The sequence below is a fragment of the Alosa alosa genome, chromosome 15 (genome assembly GCF_017589495.1).
Source record: "Alosa alosa isolate M-15738 ecotype Scorff River chromosome 15, AALO_Geno_1.1, whole genome shotgun sequence".
Lineage (NCBI taxonomy): Eukaryota > Metazoa > Chordata > Actinopteri > Clupeiformes > Clupeidae > Alosa > Alosa alosa.
The window spans coordinates 12,513,967-12,535,435 of NC_063203.1; the positions used below are offsets into that span (position 1 = coordinate 12,513,967).

A 21,469-nucleotide genomic window follows, 5' to 3' on the forward strand; every position below is an offset into this window, starting at 1 on the left:
TGAAGGGCTCTCACACATGGCAACACTCACACACACACACACACACACACGCACACACACGTCTGTGCATCGGGCCACTGAGGCAACCAGTCATCCTAAATCTGTCGCGTGCTGCGAGTCATTGCATTTCAAGAGGACGTGCCGGCATGTCGACCATCGCCCATGTAACAGGATAACGCGCCCTGGAGCACTTTGCCCATGCCTGTCCTCAGATCCTCTTCTCGGCTAAATCTCGCTCGCCGGCACTTAAACTGAATCATGAGAATGTGATGTTCTGTCCTGTGCCTGGGACATGGCCAGCTGACTCTATCTGCAGCAAGAGCAGCAGCAGTAGCAGTAGCAGACCAAGCCACAAAACAGTCACTGATTCAGGGTGTTCTTGGAATGACAGTGGTCGGAAAAGAACTGACTCACCTGATATCATACTATTGGGTGGAGGGTTGTGCACTTTTACGACCACCCAGGAAGAAAGACAAACAGACAGACATAAACCCACACAGGTGCAGATGAGATGAGAGAGGATGGGGGGAAGGTGTGTGTTGGGGCGGGGTATCTTATGTAAGTGTGTGTGGCGTGGGTGGGCACAGCAGAAGCTATGCCAACCCTCCACGGATGTGCTTCCAAGCTCCGGCCACCGCCCCCACACAAAGTCCCTGTAAGGCATGCTGGGTGTGACTCCCGGGAACGGTTCAGTGTGTCCCTGCCTGTTTGCCCTACTTGGCACGCCGTAACCCCGGGCCACTCTGTTACATCAGCGCCACTAAAAGCAGAGATCGCTATGTGACGGCGTGCCACCGCATGCCAGCTCCCAGGTGGCCAGCGGAGTGGTAAACAGAGGCGGGCGGGAGTGTAGCGATCAACAAAAATAAACCCCTTGGCCACCGGACATTTACACCTCGCCACTGACACCTGCGCACACACACACACCCCGACAGGAGACGGAGCAACACACACACACACACACACACACACACACACACACACACACACACACACACACACACACACACACACACACACACGAGAAGTGGAGAGGACACACAGGGACACTGTAACGTCTGGCTTGTGTCCTGTTCCATTTCGCAGTGCTGCAGTTTCTTTAACACCACTTCGGCATAATGTTGCACCATAGTGCTTAGGCAGTCTGGAGTTTGCAAGAGAATAACTTTTCAATGCAAGAGGGCTGTAGGGTTTGAGGCTTACAACTCTTTTTTTTATTATTATTCCGCCAGACGTACCTACCACACGGCCTCCACTTCAACCACTAAATTCAACAAGCAAAAACAAGGCCTCCTTCTTTGTTCTTTGTCAGGGCAAATGTTTAGTCTGGGCAGTGGGGCATGGAAGGAAGCCAGCCCGTGTCTGGACGATAGAACAAGCGAGCGAGCAAGCGAGCGAGCAAGCGAGCTCAGGCCGTCACTAGAGTCAGACGAGTGGAGGGGTCCGGAGGGCGTAAATGGCAGCCGGCAGGTGGGGAACTGAGTGGACGTGTGTGTGTGTGTGTGGCGTTAGCTTCTTTCTGCTGTGTTGTGTAGGCTCTTCTGATTGGGCGGGACTTGCTTTGCTTCCACAACCAGATTTAAGAACTGAACACGGCCATGTTGGATGGGTGCAGCCTCACCCCCTCACCCCCCTCAACTCAGTGTCCTTCTTCACACATACCACACAGACTCCAAAGCATGGAGCAAGCAGCAGACACTTGAGAACCTGAACACATACACAAACACACACTGACACACACATATATCGACCCTGTTAGCTATTATACAGCAGGTACTGTATAATGATTTAGCACTTCAGATACAAACAAAAAAAAACAAACAACCAAGAAATCATAGTCAGTGAAGCAGGAATATAATTAAACAAAACTGAACGACAAAGAGCTTAGAAAGAGATTACAAAGAGAAAGATGCAGCGATTTAGTAGTTGTTGCTGGAATTTACTGTGCGCATGTACTTAAATATATGTGTGAGTGTTTGTGTGTGTGTGTCATTCTTTCAGGGGTGCTTTAATGCCAGGCTTGGGGTTGTGTGTCACATTTGTGTGTGTGTGTGTGTGTGTGTGGGGTGCAATGGAGGAAGGGAGGTGCACAGTGCAGGAATAGTGCCCCACCAGCGCCCTCACTCCATGCCATAGTTCCGCTGACTAACAAGTGGCACCAGACTTTGGCCCGAGGCACTGTGATTCCAGTAAAACGCTCCTTGTTATGCAACCCCTTAATAAGTGTCACCTTATCTGAACTCCTCAGCTCTCGGCTCCAAAAGGGAGCGAAGCGAAGGCTCTGTGAGTCAGGAGCAGCTTTTTAAAACCGACCCCATCCTATGTGGCTGTTTAGAAATCTGAAATATTATACTCAGGGCTTTCATTACTTAAATCGCTCAGCACAGCTCAAGCAAGTTACAAGTCGAACACAGACACAAACAAGATGGATAGAACAGAAAAGGACCGACAAACACAGAGAGGCAATCCTACTGGGGAGTTATGGAGACAAAGTTCGACAAAAAAAGAGGGAGGAGTGAAGGCGGAGGAGGGGCAGAGGGGACGGCTCTGAGCTTGAGAAAACACACGCACACACCACCACTACCCCTCGACCGACTCAAAGAGGCTTGCAAGATCAGCCTGCTTGATCTTGCATCTCTGCCCTGCTTTGCAACATTCTCGGAAAACCGAACAGGACGACACTCCAGGTCTCGTGCTGGTTCTCAGGCAGTACTACAGGGGCAAAAAAAAAGCGCTGAGTGGAAGACTCCGTTGACTCTGACACAATTCTATGTACCAAATGTAGGGCCAAAAGTCAGAGTTACGGTGATATGTGCTATTACACTTTAATTTAGGCTGTTAGACTTTATGTTAAACTGTTAATTTGAATGTTAACGTAATGTCTATTGATGTCATTGCAAATTGCTTTGGACAAAAGCGTCTGGTAAGAACTATAGACATAAACATAAACAATACGTTTTCTTAGTTGCTTTGGTACATCAAAGTTTGCATGATACGTAATTTAGTAAACATTCTAACCTCACTGAACCTCAGAACCTGATGAAACGATGTCTGACACATAATGATATAACTGCTTTAACCCACATGTCATGACTTGGCCAACACAATGGACACTGTCAATACCTGTTTTGGGGGGTATGACTACACAGCAGGCGATTGTACATACCTTTTTCATGAAAGTGCCAAGATGTTCTAAAGGGAAATGGCTCTTATGATGTAAACAAGTGAATAGATAATGTGGAGGATGAACGATCAGTTATGAGAACATAAATTCTGATATGAGAAATGCAAAAATCCTCTAACATTACTGTATGCTATACACTTATTTCCCCATGCTTTGTTATTTGTCTGTCTATGAAGGCATCAGTGATTATATCAGGGCTTTAGGGCAACAAACCAAAGGTACTGCCTGCTCTCCTGCCGGACCTGCGGCCATCGATTCAGGACATCAAAGAACAGCTCAGGCTCCAAATATTTGTGCTGGCCAGTGACGTGCAAGTGGAGTAGGACACACTGAGCGGCCGACACATGGCCAGCATGCGTGTGTTCGACGCAAGTGTGTGGGTGTCTGTTTGCACAAGGCGAATGAAGATAATAAGACACCGGGTTCATGTGCGAAAATCCTAAATCGTTTTCAATCGCCACCCCATTCCTGAACGAGCGTAAATAAACTGTTGCCTCAGCACTATCTGCTGTGGTGTGCTCTAATATATCACTCGAAGAACTTCACAGGATAGTCATCCAGGATAAACATTATAGAGATGAACGTCGATAAACAAAAGGGTTGTTTATTCTAGGCGACAACACTTTTTAAATCACAGTCGAAAGGCTTCAAGCAGGAACTGGTCCAAGTTCAGTGGGCCAGGGCAGAGATGAGGAGTAGTAGAAGGAGACTTAAAAAGAGAGAGAGAGAGAGAGAGAGAGTAGGAGATGAGGAAAGGAGCCACTGTGTCCTGGTTCTCCTTTGGCGCGTGGCTTTCGGCGATGACCACGTTCGCTCACATGCACACGAGGGAGGAGTGAGCTGTGGGCTCCTGTTGTGAGTGTGTCATGACTCACCTCACGCGAGAGAGACAGAGAGAGAGAGAGAGAGAGAGAGAGAGAGAGAGAGGGATAGAGAAAGAGGAATGGAGAGCATTGGGGAGAGGGGGAGAGAGTGTGTGTGTGAGGAATGACTCAACCACCAAAATAAAATCACCAGCATTTGCCCTTTTAATGTCTCACACCAAGGAAGATTTTTCTCTCTCTTTATGAAATGTGCATACACAGCCAACTGATTGCATAAACAGGAGGCGAATACTCCACTTGTCTTTCTTCTAGGAAGCTGTCATCATGTTTCTCATGTCTTGTCTTCCAATAAAGTCTAGTGCTTTCTTTGAAGTTTTGTGGTAAATATGCAAATTAAATAGCAGAAAGGTCTGAAAGACTGAAAGAAAGAAACGTTTTTGTTCCAGATCATCTCTTTCTGTTTGCAAAAACATTTACCCAATCTGTGTGGTGGCCTCTTCCTCAGAACTCAGAATTTGCAAGTTAATGGAAACCCCACAGATCAGTCAAATTTTAACACCCACAATTCAACAGGTTTCAGGGCACTTCCCTGGGTCCATAAGAGTAACACATTTACATGAAAGCAAAGTACAAAACTACATAAAACAGACCCTCAGAATGAGTGGTGGGATAATGGTTGTATCTGTACTCTGATCATTAACTATGCACATATGGTTTGGAGGGAACAACAGTAAGTAATAGTGAATGATTGCCACTGAACAGTAACACTTGTCCAAACTGACTTGGAACTACTTGGTTTGACCCTTAGCAAAACATAATAGGAGAGTTGCAATATGAGGCCAGCAAGAGAGCTAGGGAGGACAGGCTAGTGGCTCTTAAAACTAGCTGAGGCTTCTCTTTGCTCTGGTTTGACAAAGTTAGCCATCCAGAGCCTCAGCGTGCTGGCGCCACTGGACAAGCCAAAGTCCAATCACGGCAAGCACGGCTTGTACAAAAGAGAGCTCTCTCTCTCTCTCTCTCTCTCTCTCTCTTTTCATTGTGTCAAGGAGAGCAGGAAAAAAGAGGGATATCTGCCGTGCCGTGGACGACAGACTCTGAAGAATAGGAGATGAAGTGCTTGCCTCCCTCTCCTCCACTGTGTTCTCTCTCTTTCTTTCTCTTTCTCTCTTTCTCTGTCTCCCTCACTCTCTCCCTCCACCCCTTCACTCCTTCTTTTTTTTACAATCTGTGACAAGTGGGCTCAGACAAAGAGGGCTTAATAGAGCCATGACAGTTTAGCAGGAGGAGGAGGAGGATGAGGAGGAGGATGGTGAGGGGGAGGTGGGAGAGATGCAAGGGGGTCTATCTATGAATAACCCAGCTAGGAGTGGCGCTGAATGGCATCTCGTCTTTCCCACAGTCTTGCCCACCCCGCCGCCTGGACCCCTCTTTGTGCCAGGGCCAGTGGGAGCGCAGCGCTATCCAGGGCGGGCTCCATGCCCATACAAGTGGCAGAAGAGACAGGCAGGCAGGGTGCCCCTGTGCCCATGGGCACTGGACAACTGTGTTCATATACTTCTCCCTTCGGTACTGGCGAATAGGGTAAAAGAGAGAGAGAGAGAGAGAGAGAGAGAGAGAGAGAGAGAGAGAGAGAGTGGAGATGGCTGTACGACAGCAAAGTCAAGCACATGGTCTCAAAGTCATAAATATACTGTACTATATATATATACTGCTCATACACTGGATTGGTACTCTGACACTGTTTGGTTCTGAGCACAAGTAGCACTTTTGAAGCGAGTGTTTTATTTTGGAAGAACTGTCAGACATTCTGTGAATGTAGTTTGAGAATGGAGAAATAGGTGGAAGGTTTCAAAAAAATGTGTTTTAACAATTGTGGAAAACTGTAAGTGTTCCCATATTTTTTTTGAGCAGTGTATATATATATATATGACTTTGAGACCATATGTCAATTCATGTAAATGGTTTGTTAACAACAGCTTAAAAACTCCACATATTTGTTCAAGCACTGGCTTATACCATTCTTGTAAATGATCAACAGGTCAAAAGGACAGGACATGCATTTGGACACACAGTGACCCTGAGTGGAAAGCAAAACACAGGTAATTACAAGTTACTTAAGACCTGCAGTAATCGGAAGTGCCAATAAATGGGGTGTGTGCTGTGAATGCCGGAGAGTAGAGATCTTGAGTATAGTTTCTTATCTAAGCTGTACTATGAACTTGGTGTACGTAAGCCACATGTCATTCTTACATCATACAACATCCAAAGAATAACAATTATGTGTTGTTATCTGGCTTACAACTGCTGGATTGCTGTCACTGCCAACCTGAGTGAACACACACACACACACACACACACACACACACACACAGAGAGAGAGAGAGAGAGAGAGAGAGAGAGAGAGAGAGAGAGAGACAAACACACACACACACACACACACACACGTAATGACAAACACAGGGTTATGGTAGTGCACTTCCACTGCCATCAATACCTAGACAGCAGTGCATCACCAAAACACACAGTTACAAAAAGACAGGACTCATCCTACTTCTAGAACAGAGGGCAACCCTCATTCTATTCATCCAGTTTCAGACGGGTCTGTCAATGCCTGTCAAAACATACTGTCTGTGTGGAATGCGGGGACAAAAGTCTCACCCGCAAGAGAAAAAGAAAATGAGTAAGCCTGTCTAACCGCCACAGAGTGACGTGTGTGACTTTGACAAACCCCAGTAAGGGAATTGTCTCCTAAATCCTTCTGGGTGGCGACAGGCCACAGGCGGGGAGCTACACCTAAATACTGCGCAACCTCCATCAATCAGGCTACACCACTACACTGTTGCCATGGATTTTCACATGGCACTGTTTACTTGTTTACCTTCTCGTTGTCAAGGCTTTTCTTGCATGCCATGGATAAATCAATACTCACAATACAACCAAAGGCTTCACAACTCACCCACACCCCACCGCCATCCCCCATCCAAACGAGTGTGTGACTCTGGCCCAAAGGCAGGCTAGATCTGAAGCATCCGTGACTCAGTTTCATTCTCTTATTTCCCGATCCACAACTGTGCTGTATCCGGGAGTCATTTCAACGGAAGACACCATTGGAGGGAACCACAGACCCTGTAATATATAGCCCCAATCTCCCTGATCTTCTTTGGAGGGGGGAGTATGGATGGGGATGGGGCAGTCTGGAGAAGGGAAGGTGTGTGTATGTGTATGTGTGTGTGTGTGTGTGTGTGTGTGTGTGTGTGTGTGTGTGTGTGTGACTGTCTATGTGGGGGGGGATCTCTTGAGTCAGCAGACACTTGGTAACAGCTCAAGGTCTGAATCAGATGACTGCGAGCGGCCAGCCACAGAAACGACTGACCTGTTGTCTCTGAAAATGACCATGTGCTGCTAATGGTCAGGCAGAGTGGCCTGCACTGAGCGATGAATAGGCAGCATTCAAGGAGAGCCAGGGTGCAAAACAGAGTTCAGGCAAAATACAATGGAGAAGAAAATACCTTGGCAATTCCAAGACCATATATGTAGACTACATCGAAAAAGTCTGTATATATAGTTCTACTTGAGACATTGCCAAGTCTCTCTGTCTATGTCAGCCAGAGAGACTGAGTTTCTACACGTGTCTCATCATCCGTCCCATTACACATCAGCCTTCTGTTATGAACACTTCGTTGTATTCCAGCCAAGTAGCCTATTTATCATGGATAACTGGCACGCTATCAGTCGATAATTTTAAAGCATGACAGCTTCCTAAGATTTCGAACTACACACTCAGCGAAACTACTAAGCAGTACATTTATACGAAAATACATAGGCCTACCTTCCAACCGGCGGAGCTATTGCTGTCACCCTTGTCCTTGAAATAAGGGACACTCTTCACCATCCAGTCATAAATTTGCGACAAGGTGAGGCGCTTCTCCGGGGAGCTCTCGATAGCCTTCGTGATGAGATCAGCGTAAGACATATTTCCCCAGGCATTACGGCGAGACGAGCTGCTCTTCCGCTGAGCAGCGGCAGCAGCGGCCGCCGCCACCGACGAGGTCGAGCCGACCGGAGAGGAGAGCAGGGGCACCTGTTGCTGGTGCGCTATCTGTGGGCTCGGCAGCTGCTGCTGCTGTTGATGTGGATGAGTCTGGATACAGTTCTCCTGACATGAGAAGTCACTGCACAGGCCCAGGGGCTTCTGCTCTGGGTAGTCTTCATTCTCTTCTAACAAGCTGAGATTGTTGATGAAGTCAGCATTGTTGGTGGGCTCCTGTTTGACGGAGGGAGCTGGCGAGGATGTGTTGGAGTCAGCCGGGTTGCTAAAGTCCGGCCGTGGTAGGGGCCAAGTACAAGACCGGGGCCGGGAAAGGGGCTCGAAATCCGGGTCGATATCCACTAACTGTCGCTGGGCTGCCTCAGCCATAATAGCAATAGAAAGTCCAATCCAAGAGTCACATAGAAGTTTCAAGGGGAAAGTTACTCATGCGCAACAAACCCAGAGAAAAACAAACCGAAATTGATCAGCAATGGTAAAGGAAATAAGTCGCGTCACATACACCGCTAAAACTATTAACCTACATTAGTGTAGGCTACAAGTCCGTGAATCCAAGCGAAGTCCAAAGCGTAAACACCAAACTAGATGTGGCGCAGCAAAACACTCAGAAACGTCCCTGTCCAGCTGATAGGCGGTAGTTGTTGTCTGCAATTCAGTCTAAGCAGTACTCCGCTCGTAGGCTGTTTGCCTATCCGTATTCCTGCCTGTTGAGTGTGGTTGTACTGAGCGTAAGTGCTGTTACTGGAACTATCATATGTCAGCTGACACCACCCCTACTTGAGTGACAACGCGGGACCGCCAATGAGTGCGCCTTTTAAAAGTGAAACAGCAGGGGAATGTTTTCTTCTCTTTGGACTGATAAACATATCCTGTCTCAATTAAACGAATCTGCCAAAGCCGTGTTGTTTTCTACATGAATTGTTTCTTTCGGACGTGTTCACCTATTTTCCTCAAAACGCTTTGTTTGAGTCGGGGGAAATTTGTCGGGGAAGAGCTTGTTTTTAAAGCGTTGTCACGAGCAAGCTGTTTAATAAATGGTGGTTACATTGTAATAACTTAGACCTATATCACCTGCATTGATTTGATTGTAATAACTTACAGCCTAAGGCATATAGTAAAAGATAGACTAGTTATTTTTCACATTTATAGCAAAACGCATTTTCAATTCACTAGCATATTCTAAAAATAACCTGTTAGGCTACATCAGAAACAATTTTCAATTTAGACATTGTGATTAGCCTATAGTCTAGTCAATTAGGCTTAGTTAAAATAAAGAAATCCACTGTTTAGTCGTTTGGGATTTTAAAAGCGACACTTAATTGAGGTCATAGGCTCGCTGTATTTTCTTTCGTTTTTTAACCATTCAATTTCAGACTGTCTTGTATAGGCCATTGAAACATTTATGTGTAGCCTACATGAGCTATGTGAATACGGAATACTAAAATATGTAATAACCTACTTTTAATCAATATTTGGCGCAATAATCTACTTTAAAAAAATCAAACCAACGTGTATGATAACAGACGGAAAACGTATTAGTAAAAAACGAAATGTGATCAACTAGCCTACTCTTGAAGCTTATCAATGCCTTTCAAATTGGGACACCTGCCAAAAGATGGTTCGTCTTTTATAAACCGATGGACGCTGGAAAGATTTAGCACAAGCGTTGTAACAAATGGCCTCGGCCATTCAGTAATGTTTATGAATCACTTCTAATTGTAGCCGACATCATGATCACGCTTAATGCAAAGTGAGTTTTTTGCTCAAATACAAAATGACCAACTCTATTCCCAAATCATACAAAGTATTATTATTGTTTCAATATCTCCATCTTGTGGCCATACTCTGAACTACCCCATTCTAGATAAACATTCTTGCGTGCGCCTTGAGACTTGCGCACTTCCTTATTGCTTTGGTCGTGATGGCGCGTGTTTATTCAGCAGCAGTTCTCACACAGACACTTTTATTTATTGCACACACTTATGTGTGTTTTTAATTACCAGAGATATTATGTTTAAATAGGTTTAAACACCTTTTCTTTCCGTTTTACATTTACTAGCTAGCTAACTTGCCTCAGGTGTCTGCTGTTCAGGTTTCACGGAATGCGGCAATTCCGGGTCTAGCTCTAGAAATTCAAATAAATAGACTTTGCCCAAATTACCTTTTGCCAGACCTCAGACATTAACGTGTTACCATATGGAACATATGTGACTGAATCCTCAAGATTGCCTGGGCCGGAATGTGCCATGAGGTTTGAGTCCGGCTAAACAGCAGGTAGGCTACAAGGTAGGTAAAGGCTTTACTGTCATACTGTGTATGGATCATCCACGTTTTTAGTATCTGTGCCGAAATGTGTGCGTAAATGAATAGACCGTGTTTCACTGAAATATGTCCAACCGCTGGTCACATTTTCTGGTGCCATAGCGTAGGCTAAGGCAAAACCTGGTGATGTATCAGGCAGGCACGTACTCATTTAAACAGGATTAGACTTCTTGTGCCTAATTTGGGCTAATTCTTCGTTCGCATCTCAACACCAAAATAGATCTCATGTTTCTTAAAGGGTCAGATCATTCTTTTTATGAAGGCGACTGTATGCACGTGAACTTGTTAGGCCTATCCATCAGGTGTTAGGTATTGACTTGCTTGGATGTAGGTCTAGAATAGGACATTTTTCTGATGTGGAACTGTTAAACTGCTTACTGGCCTACTGCTGCAAAATGTGACCCTTTTAATCACGTCTTACTGTTAACCATTAGTCAGTAATTAATGGTCCACACTGGATTCTGAGCTGAGGATTTTAGTGTGGTAAAAAAATCCAGTAGGCAAAGCCGTATATGACTATGTATTATAAAGGATAGGTCTACTTATTGTATGATATAATATTGTAATGTCTCTCATTCAATGGCAGTGTTTAGTTAGTTTTTCTTTTTCCACATCTGGCCCAGAACATAAAAAGGTCGCTTATGTCCCAGGGGTCCACACTCGCCAGGCTGCCAACACGTGGCCGGGGTTATACATAGTGCAGGCACTCGCTACATTATACTTTTTTGGTTGAAATGTCCAGAACCAATGCAGATACTTTGAAATGAAAATTAATCAGACATTAGTGTCTTCTTTATTTTTGTTTGTCCCCAAGGTACCATTACAGTAACTCAATGTTGTTTACTGTGCCTCCTGATATGTCTTAGGAACACATGTTTGTTTCTGCAGTTGAAAGGGTCTACAGGCATATGAATACACACCCAGCTGCACCCAACAGCAAATTATTTGGGAAAATCATTATTTTTTGGATTCAATATTGCTTACTGTGAATTTCAACTTCTCTCTATAGATGACTTTAGATGAAAATACACATAGAAGTCAATGAAAGACATGACATATCCAAAATGTCATATTATGACAAAAGTGTTTATAATGTGAGGTGAATGCTTGCTTGTGTCATTTTGCTGGAGAATTCAGGCATTTTGCATTTTGTGTGAGCAATTCTGGGTTTTGTGTGTAGAGGTATGAAAAATAGACAGTTGGATGACCTTGCATTCATCCTCTCTTGAGTAATAGCTTACTGTATGTGAAAGTGATATAAAGTGAGAATACAATGGAAGCAGGAACTATCAGCTAAAAAAAAGCAGAAGTGTCTGCCTTCTGTCTTCACCTCTCCGTAACTGCTTAAAAGCCTATCGCATCGTGAATGTAGACCTTCCTGAAGATCTGCTGCCATTCTGATTTAGAGTCTGCTGTGAGGGGGACCGGCGTGTAAGAGAGGACTAGAGTCTGTGTGGGGGATTTGTATTTTAATCATCCTCATCCTCATCTTCATCATCATCCTCGTCATCATGGCTCCACATCCTGTTGTCCAGGCCATCATAGACCTCTCAGCTGGAGCTATTGGTATGGTAGACCTTTTCCACTTTTAAAAATAAATATGGGCTTTTATACCTTTAATTTGATAGTACAGTGAAGTGAGTGACAGGAAGCAAGTGGGAGAAAGATTATTTAATTCTTTGGGGGGTTATTCCTTTTTTATACTGTAGTTTTTCTCTAATCGTTTTTTTCTTTCATTATTACTATTATTACTAGTATTTATAATTATATGTTATTACTACAGTATTATTAACATTACCATTATCACTGCTTTTATTTTCTTTCCCACTCATTTGTAATGCTTTGGCAATATTGTACAATGCACAGTCATGCCAATAAAGCATATGGAATTGAATTGAACGAGGTGGGGTGGGATTGGGAAATTACCTGGGTCGACTAAAACCCAGGTCCCCATGGGCACGTCGACCTAAATGTGGTACGGGCACTGTGGCCAGTTGCGCCACTTGATACTGTCCAGGGCCCGTATTCACAAAGAATCTTAAGGTTAAAAGTAGCTCCTAACTAAAACTCCTAAAAAATAATGGCTGTGTCAGCTGTATCTTAATCCAACAAGGATTAAGTTTTAACATGGATTAAATCAATGGTTATCCATTAATCCAGTTGCACCAAACTATAAAACTAGTTTAAAGGTAATCAGGTTTACACTTGAAGAGTTTGGTTCTAAAATGCTCTATCTCCATAACCCATAACTCTATTCCTCTAACCCATAGGGGAAGCAGCCCAGAGACAAGTGTCGGCCTAAATGTCTTAGAATATATCCGTAGTTTAAATTTAACAACAGTGTAATAAACTCCTCGGTTTATAAAAGGTATGGCCTTGTGCCTAATTTGGTGTAGTTTAAGACTTATTTAAGCCCACAAGTATTCCCCTCAAACTATATTAATCCCCCCTATGTGAATCACTGAAGGGGGAATTTTAATTTTGAAAAATTAATTGTAAGCCCTGATATATGCAGGCCTGCTAGAACTGCAGATAAATCCAGTTGCAGTGCTGAGGAATGCAGTGTAATGGTGCAGACAGGGGCTGGATTGACCACTGGTCACCAGCCAATATGAAAGTGGCTGGTAGATTTAAATAAGGATAAGAAGTAAAAGAAGTAAGACACAAAATAAGGATCTACTGTTGAGTGGCTGGTGAATTTGAGCACTTGTCTGTCAGTGGCTGGCAGATATGCCCATTTTAAAAAAGTACATTTCCACCCCTGGGTGCAGGATTGTATAGGTGCAGTGGTTCACTCACTCCCACAGCTGTGTGGTTCCCGTGCAGATTGTGTGTCCTACCATGTGTGCAGTGCGATAGCGGAAAGCTGGGTTGAAGGGAGACCCCAAGTGCACTCGCGCTGGCCGACCGCCATGTTGTGAGTGAGAGTGGCGCTCACTGTACTGAATGATGTCTTTGTTTATGACCATCCATCCACTGCTTTTTGGAATCAGTCCATGTCCTGTGCTCATTTTGTGCTCATCCAACTTACGATCTCTCCCTCCCTCTGCTGTTGTGTTACTGTAACTGGTAATCTTTCATCTCTCTCTCTGTCCCTCTTATGTGAACACACCAATCCTCCTGTTCCAGGCGGCACTGCGTGTGTGTTCACTGGGCAGCCCTTCGACACGGCCAAGGTGAAGATGCAGACGTTCCCGGGCATGTACCGCGGCTTCCTGCATTGCTTCACCTCCGTCTACCAGCAGGTGGGGCTGCGAGGCCTGTACCGGGGCACCTCACCGGCCCTCATCGCCAACATCGCTGAGAACGCCGTGCTCTTCATGAGCTACGGCTTCTGCCAGGACGTGGTGCGCTACGTCTCTGGGCGGGAGCGGGGAACCGAGTTGAGGTGACCGAACGCCCCAAACACAAACACCCGAACCAGTGCAGTCACACAGTCAGGGTATCCAACTGTGAAAAGACAACTCAACAGAACTATTGTTTTGGCTCAGTGAAAGACATTCTACCTCTTCGTTACGCTGGAATTTAGAAAGAGGGAGTTGTTGGCAACCTGACATTCCTAAAGATTCCAAAACTGTTGCCATCACACCTTACTGCCTCTCTTAGAGTGAATCCACTATTGGTTTGGAGCAACAAACTGTAGGTCTGTCCTGTTGTCTTTTTACAGCTGAGGTGTGACCTATCCTTTCCTTGCAGGCAATGGCATTTGACATCCAGGGTTTATCTGAAATCAGTGACCGCTTGTCAGTAGGCTCAGGTCAGTGGGTTTTGACAATACAGTAGGTTGAATTCAGTATGTCCAAGCATGCCCAAGAGGACATGCTGAATTAGGCGACTCCATGAGGCCATGTGGTCAGGACCTCCACTGAGATATGAGATGTGCTATCAGAGAGATCTGAGCCCATATTCACAAAGAGTTTCAAGGTTAAAAGGCCTAGCTCCTTACTGGCGGATTAAGGAGAAACACCTAAAGTATTTTAGTGCTAAAACTAGCACCTAAGTCTGGGACAGGTTCAAAGAAGGCTAGACGAGAGGACTCCTAACTCACTATTCAGAAACGATTGTAAGCAGCTGTTGTGTTTCACGTCGCAATGTTTTGAAAATGCACATGCAGAATCACTTACAGGAGATCTCAATCGGGAGTGAATAATTGTGTGTTTTAAGGGATGCAATAACGCCACCAACAACCACTAAAACCATTCATTGTCAAGATCTAAACTAAATGTAACGTTATTGTAAATGAAATTAAATGAAATTGTATTGCAAATATACGGCATCAGTCTGTAGTGTATTCCATTACTAGCCTATTGCCTATTTATTTATTTGTTTGTTTGTTGTCCTTCGCGGTGCTAGTACAGACCTCTGAAGTTCGCCTACAAAAAGTATGCAAAGCTGCCATCTTTGCCCATATAAGGAGACCTGGGTGTTAATAGAAGCTAATGGCCCTTTCCTTTTGTATCATAAATCCTCGTACGCCCACCCGTACGACATGTACGAATGAGTTGCTAGCGCGAACGCTGGGGTTTGTAGTCTTTTTGGGAAGAACATGGATGCCACCAGGGCAGCAGCTGTCTCGTTAGTGCTGGACATTGGTCTAGAACACGAGAACACATACCTCATTGTCCCTTATGGTCAATGTGAATTAATAATAAAAACTTTTTTTTGTAACTTAACAAATCTGGAAAACAAATTGTTACATTGTATTGCACGCACAGCAAGACCGTGCAATGCATGAATGAATTGGTGACCGGATTGAAACAGCAATGTAAGCTAGTGTGTAAGAGCATTGTATCGACATTAAAATGACCAACACAGTACAAATGCAAAGAAAATACATGTCATCTCAACTCAACTATGGGTGCAGCCATGTTTGTCGTAAGGTCGTACGGCCACCTCGGGGTACCCTCAAGAACTCCGAGGTAAAGGGGGCGTGCCTGCGTGAAATGCCGCAAGAAAGCTGGGTAATTTACACTTTCCAACTCGAGCGGGGGATTTACGAGAAAAGGGGGAAGGGGTGTAACCAGCAAAAGTCAAAGTTCGCTGTGTTACATACCGAAGATCACAGTATCCACTAGGAGGCAGAGGACAAAGTGTGTAGAGCAAAACGTCTGCATTTCAGACTTTTTTTTGTCCCCGCGAGAGTTTAACAGGTGCAATTATTCAAAATCCCCATGTTACTTTCCCATAAGAGAAATCACAAGAGACCAGATCTCCATATATGGACAAAGATGTCAGCTTTTTTGTAGGTGAACTTCAGAGGTCTATGCCCTCTCATCACCAAAGACCATGGTCACTGCAAACAAGCTTGTGCAAGAGAAATTACGTCAACCATAGCAACGGAGCTCTTGTCTTATGTTATCTTATTTTATCTAAGGAGTTGTCATTTTTCAACGTACTAAAAGTTGGTCTCAGCCGCTTTGTGAATAGGTTTTACGAGAAACCTTGTTAAAAACGTTTAGTGCAATTTAGTAGCTTTGCGAATACGGGTCCTGATAGCGAAGCCTTACCTAGACTTTGAGCACACTTCAATGAGTAAATCACCACAGAGGCAAAGTGCTTGTAATGCATTGTGCTTCTACTGGTTTTGTAAACACATTTGAATATTACATAGTAGTAATTTAGGTTAAGCTTTATATATAGTATATTTACCAAACTTAGTTGCAGTAGTAGTATGATATGCTTTAAAATAGTCTTCCATCAATGTTTTTAAACTATGTTGTGGGGTGTTATACAGAATATGTGGTCAACTCGTACACTACTGATTTGAAATTATACATTAATAGTATGACAATTTTATTATGAGTTACTTACAGTAATACTAAAGATATTGATGCCAGAATAGTGAATGTACACCAAGTAAATATAGCCTATCTCGTGTTGATCTCCACGTAAAGTGTCCCACGGACTGGCATGCCCTGTAGCGAACATGATATGCCTGCTCATGTTTATTACCAGTTTCATATCTCAGCTATGAGTGCCATGGAGGTACGCTACATGAGCCTCTGGTGTGTGGGTGTGTGTGTTTGTGTGTGCAGTAAATTAACACATGGTTTTGTGCTGCCCCGAGTGCATCTGAGTTCAGCTGCAACCCCTGTCATGCCCTGCTGATGTTCTCATGTCTATCGTCAATCTTTTCTGCTCAAACATAATCATGTTATTTGTTGTAAAAATGTCGCCATGAATCATTTGCATATCTAAGCTCTTTGCTGGTTTGGAATGCCTGGAGGATTGTACTCAGCAGTGCAAATGCAAAAAAAGGGATTCACCACGTTATCATTTTTTCTCAACGGAACTCGCAACCGCATACAATTTTCATAACAAGAAGTCCCAGCTTTCTTTTCTTTTTTTTTAATTAAAAAATGTCAGTCGGGCTTTTAGTCTTTCCAACACACAGCTGCTGCTCCCCATGATAAACACCAGAGCAGGGTGTCTCCACTCCTCTCACTGTCCTGCTCACTCATTCACTCACTCCTCCTTGTCTCTCTGTGGCCGTGTGGTTAAGTGATATTCAGAAGGCGTGCTCGGGGTCAGTGGCCTCCATCTTCTCCTCGCTGGCCCTCTGCCCCACGGAGCTGGTGAAGTGTCGCCTGCAGGCCATGCATGAAATGGAGGCATCGGGCAAGATTGCCAGCGGCCAGAAGAGGTCAGTCCGGCAAAAGGGAATCCATCAAAGGGTTAATAAAAGATGGTGATTAAGTAAGCGGAGGCACTGGTGGTGGTGGTAGTGTGTAGTGTGACATTTTGTCTAGCTGCTATCAGGGGTTTTTAAACCTGAAGGAGAAAAGTAAATGGAAAGGTCACAAGAGAGAAAATTCTTTGAGAAACACAATAATATATCCAAATGACATTGGGTGACAGTTGTTGCTGTTGTATCTACTCATTTGAATGTTTCTCCCCCAGCACGGTGTGGGCAGTAGTGAGGAACGTGATTCGGACTAATGGGCCGCTGGGCTTCTACCAGGGCCTGACCACCACCATAGTCCGGGAGCTGCCGGGATACTTCTGCTTCTTCGGCGGATACGAGCTGAGCCGCTCCACATTCGCTCAGCACATGGGCAAGGACAAAGAGGACATAGGTGAGATTCAGCTCAGACCACTGTCTTAACGAGTGTCAGATCAGATGTTCAGATGTTACCACATCATTATTTCATTTCATCATTCTCGTTGATCTGAAATACCTTAGTCTGGTGTGTGATCTCTGTGGTGGTTGTATTCTGCAGGTGTGCTTCCCCTCATGTTCAGTGGAGGCTTTGGGGGGGCGTGCCTTTGGCTGGTGGTGTACCCCATCGACTGTGTAAAGTCCCGCATACAAGTATTGTCTCTGGCCGGGCGGCAGGAGGGCTTCCTCAAGACTTTCATTGGCATTGTACGCAACGAAGGTGAGCTGTTTTTAAACTAAGCCATCTGCAATTCTGCATGTTAAAAATGCAATTATATAAATATATTGAGCCTATACATACAGTGTACTATATATTATGTGTATATGCATACTGTAGAAAAGTATATATACAGTATGTGAGTATAGAATAAAGTTTCATTTAACTTTTATTTCTCTGTCTGTCTGTAGGAGTGGCACCGCTGTACTCTGGTCTCACCCCAACCATGATCCGAACTTTCCCTGCAAACGGAGCCCTGTTCCTGGCCTACGAGCTCAGCCGCAAAGCCCTGATGAGGAAGTTTGACAGCTGAGGTCCTCCGCTGTCCGTCTGCAGAGCCTTGCTGCCATTCCGCCCACTGCACCTCTCTCTCTCAGGAAAATCAGTGACTTGTGTTTTACAGCAGGAGGTATGTTAGAGGCCTGAGCAGGAAGGATTCCGGTACTGTCATGCAGAATTATGTCATGTTTTGTTTTGTTCTGTCACGTTTTGCACCACCACACCCGCCTGCAAAAGCCTGCGGAGTTTACACGGGATGGATTTTTCAACCCCATTCCTGCCCGCCTGTTCCCATTCAAATGTGCCATGTCTAAAAAGGCTGTTTACACCTGTTTCTGCAAAATATGCATTATTTCATACATCTTTCTGCAAACACGACTAATGTGTACACTATATATATGTATATGTATATATATAGTGTAAAAAAATAAGTCCCACTGCACTTTATTTAGATTAGATATACTTTTTCGTTTCAAAAGGTTACAAATTGTTTTCTTTGACAAGGCTCACATTTAAAAGACATTCATACAGACATACAAGACAGGGGCTGTGGAGTGTTCATTTAGTGTTATTCCAAATGGCTATTGCAGAGGGGATGAATTATTTCTTGTGAATGTTTTTCCGAGCTAGTGGTACTGTACGTTATCCTGTCTGCCTGACGTTCGTAACTGGAGGAAGTGGTGGAGGGTTCTCTATTATCAGGGTTGCTTTTTATTTACACTTGGTCTTGGGATACTTGCAAGCCTCTTCTGTAAAAATATGTTAGGAAATAACAATAGCACGTCATGCTGATTCAAACAATGTCAAGACTGTATTTATCTCCCAGCAAAGATGATGATGCGATGCTATGCTGCTTGTGAGCTTGTTTTATTAGTAATATTACTTGAAAATCTCTTTACACTCCTCAGGTAGTATTGTACTCTAAGCACATTTAATCACATGATCTATTAAAACATTTTGTCTCTGGTGACTTCATTGAAAGTAACACTGTATAATATGTCCTTTTACTCCCACCTCCACTAGGGGGCAGAAGGTATTGCATTGTAATGGGGGCCATCCACCCATCTGTGTGTTTGTGTGGCCACTCACATAACTAGTCTGAGTAACTTCAAAATTTCGCACAAGATATGCGGGCATGATCTTGGATCCGGATGTGTGTATGTGTGTCCACTCACATAACTTAAAGCTGCAGTAGGCAAGATTTTTTGATCATATTCACTGAAACCGACACTATGCTCTGACAGAACAACATAAATCAGCATGCATCGATCATGCAATTCTACCTCCACCTAGAGCCTGTTATTTGTTTTGCAAAATTCCACAGCTCCAATCAGAGCAGGGCTGTGTGAGATCTGTCACAGATGAACTCAACTGTTGCTCCCATTAGCCGTCCACTCCAGTCTATTTGGTGGGTCAATATATGAAAAAAAAAACACCTAACCTCAAAAAAATTGATACAAAAGGTTTTTCAACTGATTATGATACCTTTAGATGTACTTAATAACATATTAAAAATCTAGTAAAATCTGACCCCAGTAAAGGGGTCATTTTCAAGATGGCGTCCAAGATGGCCACCAGAAGCTAATTTGGGATATCTGAAGCATTAATCAGCCTAGGAAAGTGTTTTAGTATATGTTTAATCAGATTTAGAGGTCACTGATTCATATGTCACACTAAAGTATCAGTTAATCATTTTCAAAGACTTATAATTTTCAAGATGGCCACCAGAAGCTAATTTTGGCTATAAATATAAAAGTATACTTTTTGAAAGTACAGTTTGTACTTTTTTTTCGTCAAATCCAAGTGTAATTAAGTGTATTGAATTATGTATTAAGTTCAACTTAATACCAACTTGACTATACTTTGAGTGTAATTAGTGTGCTAAAATGGAACAACTTTTTTCAAACTTTAAGTGTTCTTAAGTACATTATACAAAAACAGATTTTATGAGCATTCGGAACACAGTCGCAGTACAATTTTGTAACATTCCAAGTGTATTGGAAATGTACTTAAAAGGCATTACAGTATAACTAATAATAGTGTAGTAGTGTATTTTGAATACACTCTTATCATCCTCATTTCTATTCATTTGGCATGCTTCTGTAATATTTTAAATTAACTTCAAATGTACTTCCTGACTACAATAAGTCCCTTGAAAGTTTGCAGTTATGTTAATAAAAGTATAGTCTTAAGATACTTTAAGCATTATAAAGGCATGCAATTTAAGTATAATATTAGTGTGATTTAAAATTGTACTATTAGTACTCTCCTACCTATTCTGTTACATGACAAATTACACTTTGATTAGGAGAAAAACATTTTATTGACATGAATGAAAACAAAACATAATATTCATCCATAACAAAAGTAACATTTTTCTGAAAGTTATGGATCTCTTGAGCATATCTTTTCAAGTTGGATGTGGTAACGCGATAAAACATGCATTTGGGCGTATTATATTATTTCACATGCATAGATTTTTCGAGTGGCTGTTTGGAGCGCTGGTCAGATTCCTCCTCGCTCGCAGCATTTTCTTCCATGCTTGGGGAGCAGTTTCCCCTGAGTGCACACGCGCAGAGAGAATTTGCGCGCACACATTTAATATATACGTGTGTGAAATAATATATTAAATAATACACCCGAATGCATGTTTTATCGTGCAAATGCTTTTTGCCAATCAGAGCAGGGCTGTGTGAGATCTGACTGTCAATCACAGTCTGGTGCAGTCTCGATGAGGGGATGCTCGGTGGTAGTGGGGGAGGGGCATGAGAGTTGTAAACATTCCAAATTAAGTCCCCTCAATCTGTCAGACTTGCCTACTGCAGCTTTAAGAACCACTAACACTATTACTACTTCAACATTTCATAAAAGATAAGAAGGCATGATCTTGAATCCCGATGTCGGATTTGTTTTCACTTCCTTTAGCCTACTGACCAGTTATAGGGGAGATGGTCTGTAGTAGCATAAGTATTTTTTTATGATCAGGCACAGGCATTTTCTTTGCTTTAAGCACTTTTTACATGTGAGATGTGTCACAGATGAACTCAACTGTTGCTCCCATTAGCCGTCCACTCCAGCCTATTATGTACAGTTATGTGGTCCGTGGCAGAACACCCAATGGATGTCTGTTTTTATCAGTCGTGACAGTGCTGTTAATGCACGTTTTAGACAAAAACTCTGAAAAGTGATTTGGAAGTCAAATCCTCACAACCATACAAAACACTGTCATGTGTCAGCTAATCCAAGAAACACAGGGAACATAACAGTTGAACATGGTGCAAGGATATTACCTGTTGTTTCTTGGATCTTGGATACAACAAGCAGTATATTAAAGTATTTTATAAAGTGGTGAAATATATGTATATACAACCCCAAATCAGAAAAAGTTGGGAAGTTATGTAAAATGCGAATAAAAACAGAATTTGAAAATCTACAA

At 43.4% G+C, this 21,469-nt stretch overlaps 2 protein-coding genes across 7 annotated transcripts in view; one reads left to right on the top strand and one right to left on the bottom strand.

The window, feature by feature from the left end:
• foxo1a (forkhead box O1 a) overlaps positions 1 to 8,773 on the bottom strand; it is a 37,334-nt gene extending 28,561 nt beyond the window's left edge. The window contains exon 1 of the mRNA XM_048264169.1: positions 7,838 to 8,773. Within this exon, the coding sequence (XP_048120126.1) occupies positions 7,838 to 8,425 (588 nt within the window). The 5' untranslated portion in view covers positions 8,426 to 8,773. The remainder of the gene's footprint in view (positions 1 to 7,837) is intronic.
• Positions 8,774 to 9,972: 1,199 nt separating this feature from the next.
• On the top strand, positions 9,973 to 19,008 carry slc25a15a (solute carrier family 25 member 15a). 6 transcript variants are annotated; one of them, XM_048263977.1, is made up of 7 exons: positions 9,973 to 10,342; positions 11,785 to 11,944; positions 13,508 to 13,766; positions 16,881 to 17,021; positions 17,279 to 17,454; positions 17,599 to 17,757; positions 17,946 to 19,008. In XM_048263977.1, exons 2-7 carry the CDS (start codon positions 11,890 to 11,892, stop codon positions 18,065 to 18,067), a joined length of 912 nt encoding a protein of 303 aa, XP_048119934.1. In that variant the 5' UTR covers positions 9,973 to 10,342; positions 11,785 to 11,889; the 3' UTR covers positions 18,068 to 19,008. The 6 variants fall into 6 exon arrangements, with proteins under 6 accessions (XP_048119934.1, XP_048119935.1, XP_048119933.1 ...); XM_048263978.1 differs by having other exon boundaries at positions 9,973 to 10,330; XM_048263976.1 differs by having other exon boundaries at positions 9,973 to 11,944.
• Positions 19,009 to 21,469: the final 2,461 nt, after the last annotated feature.

What these genes read in the sequence shown, in the direction of transcription:
- slc25a15a (XM_048263975.1), top strand. Translation starts at nt 13,375, where the DNA reads ATGTCCTGTGCTCATTTTGTGCTCATCCAACTTACGATCTCTCCCTCC. An exon ending in GAGCGGGGAACCGAGTTGAG is followed by an intron (nt 13,767 to 16,880) that starts GTGACCGAACGC and finishes CGTGTGGTTAAG; the next exon opens with TGATATTCAGAAGGCGTGCT. An exon ending in TGGCATTGTACGCAACGAAG is followed by an intron (nt 17,758 to 17,945) that starts GTGAGCTGTTTT and finishes GTCTGTCTGTAG; the next exon opens with GAGTGGCACCGCTGTACTCT.